The sequence below is a fragment of the Cydia pomonella genome, chromosome 26 (assembly GCF_033807575.1).
Source record: "Cydia pomonella isolate Wapato2018A chromosome 26, ilCydPomo1, whole genome shotgun sequence".
NCBI classification, from domain to species: Eukaryota; Metazoa; Arthropoda; class Insecta; order Lepidoptera; family Tortricidae; genus Cydia; species Cydia pomonella.
Window position 1 is genome coordinate 80,472 of NC_084728.1, and position 10,125 is coordinate 90,596.

The 10,125-nt window shown below is 40.4% G+C and overlaps 1 protein-coding gene across 1 annotated transcript; it reads right to left on the bottom strand.

Annotated features, from left to right (window-relative positions):
* Nucleotides 1-2,399: 2,399 nt before the first annotated feature.
* LOC133531824 (uncharacterized protein K02A2.6-like) lies at nt 2,400-7,068 on the bottom strand. The gene is made up of 2 exons (XM_061870216.1): nt 6,925-7,068; nt 2,400-6,287 (listed from the first exon to the last, which is right to left on the bottom strand). Exon 2 carries the CDS (start codon nt 5,784-5,786, stop codon nt 2,457-2,459), a length of 3,330 nt encoding a protein of 1,109 aa, XP_061726200.1. The 5' UTR covers nt 5,787-6,287; nt 6,925-7,068; the 3' UTR covers nt 2,400-2,456.
* Between the last annotated feature and the right edge of the window lie 3,057 nt (nt 7,069-10,125).

Here is a 10,125-nt window from a genome sequence, read left to right on the forward strand (position 1 = left end):
GCAAACTCATCATTGTTGCCGTCCTTTAACGGCCTATCATAATATTTTGAAAATGTTTGAGACTTGGCTGTCCATCCCGCAGCTTTGCGGATGACCTCTATAGATACACCGGCGGCCTTCGCAGCCGACGTGGACGCGTGTCGCGTGCTGTGCGCACCAAACGTGGACACGTCCACGCCCGCCGCTGCTAGTACCTGCCGTATCCATCGACCTACAGTTTGACTGGTAGCAGCTCTGTGAGGGGCCTTGTGTGTTAGTAATAGCGCACCACGATTCCTGGCTCTCTTATTTTGTGTTACCAAAATATAGTCTTTGAGAGTCAGGGCAGGGCAAATGCTTAAGTTCTCTCTAAAGTAAGGTATATTCAATAGGGGCTGTTCTCGGCCGGGAGCAGAGGTTTTTATCAAATCAGGTATTGTAATTTTGATAAAGTTCTCTGTGATGTGTATATTTTCAATTTTAATCAATGAGAACGTTTGTACTCGATGGGCCGTACAAATTGCAAGTAAGATGACGAGTTTTTTAGTGAGTTGCTCAAGGGTAAGTTCGATATTAGGATACCATGTCGATATTAGATCAAGAATAACTTGTGGATCCCACGTGTTATTATACCTTGGTAAACTAGGTTTTAGTCTAAAAACACCCTTGAGTAATCTCTTGATACGGTCATCAGAACCCAGATCGGGTAGTAAGAGAGCCAACGCAGAGCGATGACTATTTAATGTTCCGTAAGAACAGCCTTTATTGAATTCATCTGTCAAGAACTTAAGTATTGACGTTATTGACAGATTTAGTGGTTCTAAACCATTTTTATTACAAAACTCCCACCAGAGCTTTAGGGATACATTGTATTGTTTTACTGTGTTCTCCGAAAGCGAGGCTTAAGTTAATGGGATCGCTTCTGGCGGAACGCCGCGGCGGGAGAAGGCCGTGCTGATAGCGTCGCGGCAGCCAGGGTAAGGCTGGTGTGCAAGCGGTGGGGTCGTCTGCAATCAGATCGAAGTAATACTTTACTTGGATTAAAATATATGATTTCTGAGACCAATAGATTCTGCAGCATTGGAAACCAAGGCTGGGAAGGCCAATATGGGAAAACCAAAATACCTATTGCATTGTCGTCAATAATCTTTCGGATGCATTTCAGTAATAAGCAGAAAGGTGGGAATGCATAGAAAAAATGTTGACTCCAGTTGAGCGTGAACGCATCGACAGCAAAAGCATCAGGTTCTTGGAACCAGAACACGAATTTGTCACATTTGGTATTGGATCGAGATGCGAAGATATCTATTTCAGGTTGGCCGAAACGTCTGACAATGGTTTGGAAAGCCTGATTTGACAACTCCCATTCTGTATCGGGGTTGGACTTCCGTGACGCCTCGTCGGCTCGATTATCCTTTGTATTAACATACGAAGCGTACAATATTATGTCCCGCATCTCGCACCATTGCCAAATTTGCCTACTTAGATCGTTCAAATACGGAAATTGGATTCCACCCATTCGATTTATGTAACTGATTGCAGTAGTATTGTCTATTCTTAATAAAATGAAGCAATTCGTTTCATTTAGTGCAAAGCTCTTAAGGCCTAAAAACACTGCTAAGAGCTCTAGGTAGTTGATGTGGTGTTCGCTCTCAGCAGCCTTCCAATGGCCTCCGTTAGTAATATCACCGCATACAGAACCCCATCCGGTTCTTGACGCATCCGTGTAAATTTCTAACTTAAAACTTGACGTTCTCATATGTGACGAAGTTGTATATATATTATCTTTCCACCAACATAAATCATCCAGGATAGTTTCTGGAAGATTTATTTTGGCCTCGTAATTATCTTGATGTTTTTTAAGACTTAGAAATTTATGCCTTTCTAACAATTTTGTATACAACCAACCATAATTGGTGGCAGGGCAAGCGGAGATGAGAACACCAATCAACTGAGCATACTCTCGAATGGTACATCGAGGTAACTTCATGAATTTAGATACTAAACGGTAAATCTTTTCCCGTTTTTCTTGGGGTAAACCTATGGTCAGATTTCGTGAGTCAAATATGAATCCGAGAAATTTACAAATTTGTGAGGGTTGTAATACACTTTTGTCATTATTAATAATTGTATTATACGCTGTTAAGTGTTCCTTACATCCTGGCTCGCTAATATACACAGCCGCGTCCACCCTTATGTTTACTCCTCGCTCCCGCGAGTTGCTCTACCCGAACGGTCACCACAGACCCTCTCGTTACGCGCGCTATATATACCCGAGACAGGTATAGGACCTCTATGATGTGTGTATGACATGCTGTTTGAGACAAGTACTTTCCCGTCTAAACTTGTACATACACTACATCCCTCCTTCCTTATGAATTCAGAAACCTCTTTCTAGATAACAAAAATGAAACCAACTGTACTATCAATACTGTATTAAAATATGCAAATCAAACTGCTGTTACAAACCAAGCAATTCAATAATCTATAACTAGATTAATCTGCCACTCTCCGTCTACTTTTTTGAGATGGACCACATTTCTACGATACCTTTGGCCCGTTTCTTCGTTGACGACCTCTACGTCCCCTCCGCTCACCTTTTCTACCGTAAGAGCTGTTGGTCCAAATGGTGTGCTGAGCTTATTGTCCTTTGTCATGTTTTTCATTATTACTTTGTCTCCCTGTACCAATTCACATTCCTTAGCTTTTCTTTTTTCATCAGCATACTCCTTACCTTTATCTTTCAATTCTTTGTCCTTATCCCTCACGTCTACATCAACATCTTTATTTCTCCAATCTAAATCTCCGTTCTGACCCAAGTCACTAATCATGGGAATTTTATCTCTAAATTGTCGCCTGAAAAATAGCTCTGAGGGTGTTTTGCCTGTAACAGAATGTGGAGTGCCATTGTACATTCTTAGATACTCCAACAAGGCTAATTTCCAATCTTTTTTCTCTATCTGACTGATTCGCAGTCTCTTTAGAATATCTTTATTCTGGCGCTCCACTTCTCCATTCATCTGTGGCCAGTATGGGATAGTAGAGTGTAATATGATCCCTCTTTCTGTACAGAAAGATTTAAACTCTTCAGATATAAATTGGCGTCCATTGTCCGCCGTGATGGTCGCTGGGTCACCCAGACGACTGAAAATTTCAGTCAGATGTTTGATCATTTCTGTGCTATCTATCTTTCGACATATTTTGACTTCTTTGTATCTGCTGAAATAGTCGACTATCACGAGAATATGATCTCCGCTGGGTAATGGGCCAAGCAAATCTATAGCCACATCCTTCCATGCTTCATCTGGCAGTTCACGACGCTTTAAAGGATTAGGCGGGTTTGGAGCTGATACCAATGTACATCCAGCACAAGATTTAACTAGCTTCTCGGCCTCTTTATCATATTTAGGCCACCAAACTTTCGCTCTCAACCGGGCTTTCATTGCGACTATTCCTGGATGACCTTCATGAGCAGCCTCAAGGATTGTCTTTCGAAGATCTTTTGGAATAACTATACGTGTTCCTCTCAGAAGAATTTCTTCATAAAAACATAACTCTGTCTGAAATAGTTTGTATGTTTTCACCTCTTCATCCCAGTTGTTGTGGTACAGTCCTGCTTTGACTTTTTGTATTTCCGGGTCTTTCTCCGAGTAGTCTGCCACTTCCTTTAGCAAAACAGCCCTGGGTCTTATGTACTCCACTATTTGCTGTATATGGTGGTCTATTGGCTCGCCGCTAGATAGATTATTGTCATTTAGTCTAGACAATGGGTCCGCAATATTGTTTTTTCCTGGTCGGTAAATGACTTTAAATTTGTAAGATTGTAGGCGCAGAATCCATCTTTCTATTCTTGCACAGGGTTTTGACTTAGGACCAAATATGACTTCTAATGGTTTGTGGTCTGTTATCAGGTCAAATTGTTTACCATATAAAAATATATGGAAATGTTCTATTGCCCATACCAAGGCAAGCGCCTCCTTCTCAGTCTGGCAGTACCTTCTTTCACAGTCAGTCAGAGTCCTACTGCCAAAAACAATGATTCGGGGTCCATTATTGTCTACTTGGACCAAAACTGCACCAAGACCTACAGGACTCGCGTCAGCAATCACAACGGTCTTTTTTGTGACATCATAGTAGCCTAATGTAGGTATGTTGCTGATTGCTTGTTTCAGTGTCTCAAAGGCAGTTTGTTGTTTACATCCCCAGTCATTTTGAAGGCTCATATTTTTTCCAGGCCTGTTCCGCAGAAGCAGTTTCATAGGCTCTGTTACAGTTGACAGGTTGGGTATCCACCTGCCAACATAGTTCACCAAACCCATGAAACTCTGTAATTCAGCAACAGTTTTAGGTGCCCTGAACTGCTGAATCGCCGATAAATACTTTTGCAACGGCCTTACACCCTCCGCTGATAGCTCATGTCCTAGAAAGTGTATTTTAGTGACTCCGATTATACATTTTTCTTGTTTTAATACTACATTGTTATCATTTAACACGGTTATTACTTGTTGGAGCCTTGCGTCATGCTCTTCTTTGTCTCGTCCATAAACTAATATGTCATCCATAAAATTTATGACCCCTTCACAGCCAAGTAACAGTTTCTCTATTGTTTTTTGGAAAATCTCAGGGGCGCAAGTAATTCCAAACATTAAACGTTTGTACCTGTACATGCCTTGGCCGGTGATGAATGTTGTTATATGTCTGGAATCTGGGTGCAGTTCTAATTGATGAAAAGCATCTCTGATGTCTAACTTGCTAAAGTACTTGGCATCGCGTACCTGGGGCAGTAACTTATCCATAGTAGGCAAGGGATGATTTTCTCTCATTATAGCTGCATTTGCTCTTCTCATGTCTACACATAATCGAAGGTCTCCATTTTCTTTTAAAATGGGTACAATTGGAGATACCCATTTTGATGAGCCTGATACTTCTTCTATTATGTCTCTCTTGATCAATTCTTCCAGCTTTTCTTCCACTTTCTTTTCCAATGGTATAGGGATTCTTCTGAGTGGCTGTGATACAGGTGGGATAGTATCGTCTATGGGTATATGTATCAAGACATTTTTTATCTTAGGAAATGTTTCTTCTTTAATCTGATTGATATCCAAGCCTAATTTAAGAACACCCAACTGTTTCGCTGTATCTCTGCCTAATAGATCTCTTGTACCCTCAGTAATAACATAGAAAGTAGCCTCTTGAGTTTGATTTCCGACTTTTATTTTTGCTTTAAAAGTGCCTTGTAGGGATAGCGGGGTTGTACTCCCATAAGGTACAAATGTCTTATCCAAATCTTTGTTTTGGTCATAAATCAGGACTTTATTTTTTTTCATTTGTATCCAGGTTTCTTCCTTTATTAAATTTCTTCTGGAGCCAGAATCAATCAACATGTTTATTTTGACTCCTCCTACTTCACATTCAATAGTATCATCATTGTCGATATTGAAGACATATTGTATTTCTTCCGTTACTTGTGAAGTCATTTGATTAATGTCCTGAGATTCCTTATTGCCTTTGAAATTCTTACTGTTGAAATTCCTATCATCAGCAATTTTCCTTTTCCGGCACATTTGCTGGAAATGGCCTATACGCTTACATCTAAAACATTCTTTATCAATTGCTGGGCATTTTAGATGAGTACGGCTTCCGCATCTTTGACATGGTTCTTTAAATTTCTTGACATTTGTATTATTTTTCTTTGTACTTATCCTATTGACTCCTTCCTTGCCTGCAGCTTTTTCTTCGAAATCTTCCAGTTGCCTGTTAACTGCTTCCAAAGAGTTGGCCTCTATGATTATCTTGTCAAGAGTCATATCGTCCCCTGCACGCAAAATCTTCTTTCTCAACTCGCTTGATGATCCTTTTTCAATAATTTGGTCAATTATATGCTCTTCCTTATTATGAAATTAACATTTATCCGCTTGCTGTCTTAGCCTTATTAAAAATTTCTCAAATTTTTCATTTAGTTCTTGTTTTACTTGTCTAAATAGATGCCGTTCATACACTTTACTTTGTTTCGGCGAGAAGTACGAGTCTAGCTTCGCCAACGCCACTTGAAAAACGTCTCTTCTCGGTCCGCCATCTTCGGTATTCGGATCTGGGATATTGTAAAAAATCTCTTGTAGTTCCTGTCCTCCAAAATGGAGAAGGCTGGCTTTCTTCTTTTCATTTTTCTCTATGCCCGCTGCATCTATATATATTAAGAGGGCCCTTTTCCAACGTTCCCATCGTATTCCCAAGGAAGTTGGTTCACCTCCACATTCAAACTTGTCCAGCGTTAGTGCCATGGCCCCTGAACGTGCCATCGCTATCGCCTAAAAACAAATTATGCTAATTAGTCCTGTTTCACAACTCAGTTTTAAAAGCCTGTATATTTGTTGATCACAAATATTAAACAATAATTAACATATTCTTCACATCTACTAATTTCTACCAGAGGTCTAATCACAAGTCTCTGACAGTACCAGAGCGCTAACATAGCAGAGTTCCCTTGAGAACAATCTTGTCACGGCTTACCCAGTAAAGTCTATTTTACATCTATGTCGCCGCGTGATCAAGGCAGAGTCCCCGCAAAGACAATCCTTACCACGACTTGGCCGACAATATACAGGTCTATTCACAACCATGTCGCTGTGTGATCAAGGCAGAGTCCCCGCAAAGACAATCCTTATCACAACTTAGCCGACAATGTCTAGGTCCATTTCACAAACGATGCCGCTGCGTGATCAAGGCAGAGTCCCCGCAAAGACAATCCTTATCACAACTTAGCCGACAATGTCTAGGTCCATTTCACAAACGATGCCGCTGCGTGATCAAGGCAGAGTCCCCGCAAAGACAATCTTGTCACGACTTATCCGACAAAGTCATCATTATTTTCAAAACTGAATCTAATCTTTCAGTCAACGTCCATGTCACAATATTGTATTATTTGCTTACACTTCGACAACTTACCTGAGTGTTAATATGTTTTTATTTTATTTTATTTTTATTCTGTACTGTAATCACTGCAATCGTCTGCTTATATTTTGTAGAAATAACAAATCTTTTCTTTATAATCTTGCACCTGGAATCCTGAAAGCTTAGCGTCAATAATTGATCGTTTTTTTTTTTTTTTTTTTTTTTTTTTTGACACTAGATATAGATACAATACGCCGTTCTCGCGCCAAATTACGGTTGGCAACATTGTTTTCGTACAGACGTACAGTGTTGTGTAATGTTTTTTACAATTTACCAACATAATAGCAACATAAATTGAATACGACACAGCAGTTGGTAGAACTGTATTTACTATCACAGTAATAAAGTGACAGATTGATACAATCATTTCGACTTTTTGTAAAGTTAAATTTGAACCTAGTACATTATGAAACATCAATAATATTATTCTCAAGGATGTTCAGGTAACTTAATTAATGTATTATGAGACGAATCTCCTCAAAATGACGTCTCATATCTCTATTTCATCTAACTTTCCTCCTTATAAATGGTTGCTTTGGCGCCTGAGCGTATGTGCCAAAACTACTTTATCACTCAATTCAAATCTTACTCACGGTTTTTCGACTCGTCGCCAATGTATTATACGCTGTTAAGTGTTCCTTACATCCTGGCTCGCTAATATACACAGCCGCGTCCACCCTTATGTTTACTCCTCGCTCCCGCGAGTTGCTCTACCCGAACGGTCACCACAGACCCTCTCGTTACGCGCGCTATATATACCCGAGACAGGTATAGGACCTCTATGATGTGTGTATGACATGCTGTTTGAGACAAGTACTTTCCCGTCTAAACTTGTACATACACTACAATAATGAAACCCAAAGTTTCAAATAAGTTAACCGTAGCATTTACGTTATTTAGACACTCGTCATAACTATCACCAATACAGCAAATGTCATCTAAGTAAACAACAGACTTAAAACCCTGTTTTCTTAGGTGTGTTACGACCTCTTTCATAATTTTTGTAAACACTTTAGGTGCTACGGACAACCCATAAGGCATGGCTGTAAATTCGTACATTTCAGTTTCATTCGAGCCATGAGGTACAAATTGAAAACGGAGGTACTTTCGATCTGCTTCACGTACTGGTATAAGTAAGTATGCCTCTTTTAAATCAATTGTGCCTAAAAATCCGTTGTGTGGTATAAGCTTAGAGGCAGTTCGATAGTCCTCCATTTTAAAATGGGACTTTGTAACAAATTTATTAAATGATTTCAAATTCAATATAAAACGGCTACTTCCATTAGGCTTTGGTACTAAAAATGTATTAGAAATATATTGATCATTTCTAGGATCGCATTTTTTTATGGCTCCTAAGCTAATTAATTTATTAATTGCTATACTCATTTCTTTTGTATCTTCTGGCGTCAAAACATTTTTAGGTACCAAAGGCTGATGTACAGCCTTACTTAACGGTATTTCCAATCCGTGTTTTATCCAAGATAAAACAGAAGGGTTATTTGTGATCTTAGACCAACAATTGTAAAAATGTGCTAATCGACCAGCATGTACCTGGGTTACTGGTGAGCTGGCGCTCGCGACTTGGTCGGCGCTGGCTGCCGCGTCGAGGCAGCTGTGTTGACGTACGGGCGACGCGTCGCCGGCGACGGATTCGTCCTGCGATACCCTCCTCGCCCCCCCCCCTGTTCGACGAATAACGGGGAGGAGGGGAGGTATGAAGGTCCGAGTGTTCGTCGAGTTAGAAGTGCCAGGCTTTGGTGCACTGACAGTCTTTTTGATTTGTTGACCTTGACGCTCTATAGCCTTACTGGCCTTAATCTTTTCAGATAAGGTATTTCCGAATAGGGATTCATCCCGTTCGGCGTCTTGAATCACGTGAAGAAAATTTTTCTCCAAGCTGGGTGTAATTAATTTAATTCGGTCTCTTGTAATGAAATTATGCGCATCGGAGAGTATGCGGCATCCGTCACTCAAATATTTGAGGGCTTCGACTTTGTTTTCGCTCTTTAAAAGCACATCCATGGCCCGACTTACAGCTGCTATGCCTCGACCGAGTTGTTGTTGGATCTCGACATATTTTTTGTCACGTCCACGTACTACCTCCGTTACAGCGGCCGAGATCTCGGCGTTAAGCTTTGGCGCTTGTAATAATTTACAATTATTAGGAATTAAATATTCCTTAAGGAGTGTCTCCTTATTTTCTTTAGCCAAACCTTTCTTTAGAATAGGTAACCATAAATTGGCAAGACTATCGTGAACACTTGTTCCGTATTCGGGCGTATCGGAGGTAGATTCACCGAGCGCTGCAAGTAGCGTGGGGTCCAGGGGCGGCTGATCAGTGCCATCGATGGCAGGAAGCGCAGGCTGCGCGAGAGCGTCGACTTGATCAAATATCGGCGCGGCCGGGTCGGCTGGTGCGACCAGTACGGCGGGTGCAGTCGGGACGGGCGCTTCCTCCGGTAGATACCCTTCTTCATGTACGCCAGGATCGTAATCCGAATTTTCAACTTCTAGATCTTGATCAATAGGTAAGCTTGTTTGATCGTTTTGTAGGTGACTTTCACCTAAAAAGATAAAAATATATATATATTTTTTAGAACCTTATAAGGTTGTTATTAACACCAACAGATAATATTGTCTCGCAGACAATACCCTGGTGAACGTGTATATCTATTATAGATTGCACGTTTTTGTATAATATGTTAATCGAAATCAACTCGCAGTTGATCTCATCACAGTTAACTCGCAGTTAACCGTGACAAAAATATTGAATTTATGAGTACATCGCACATATTTGCATTATATTTCATAATCGAAATCAACTCGCAGTCGATCTCGACCGTCACCGTTAACTCGCAGTTAACCGCGACATTATTTTATTAAATAGAGGGTAGATAAATAAAATAAAAACATTACTGCACTTTCATTATAAATGTACTCTAATAAAATAAGAAATAATTGTGAGTCCTACCTTGTTCACTGGCATCCGACTCACTAGAAGATCTCACAGACTGAATTCTACGACGTTTCTTTTTAACGTAAGTAGCTTCCAAATCTTGAAGTTTCCTTTTATAACGCTCGATTTTTTCGCGAGCAGTCCGCTTAGGCTTCGGCATTTTAAAGGTGTGTTCGTTGCCACGCACGAAAAAGGAATGAGGACAGAATACGGGGGTTGGAGCTTGTTGGGTCGTTTAG

Excerpts from the sequence above, each read along its gene's own strand:
- LOC133531824 (XM_061870216.1), bottom strand. The coding sequence starts at position 5,786 with ATGACTCTTGACAAGATAATCATAGAGGCCAACTCTTTGGAAGCAGTT.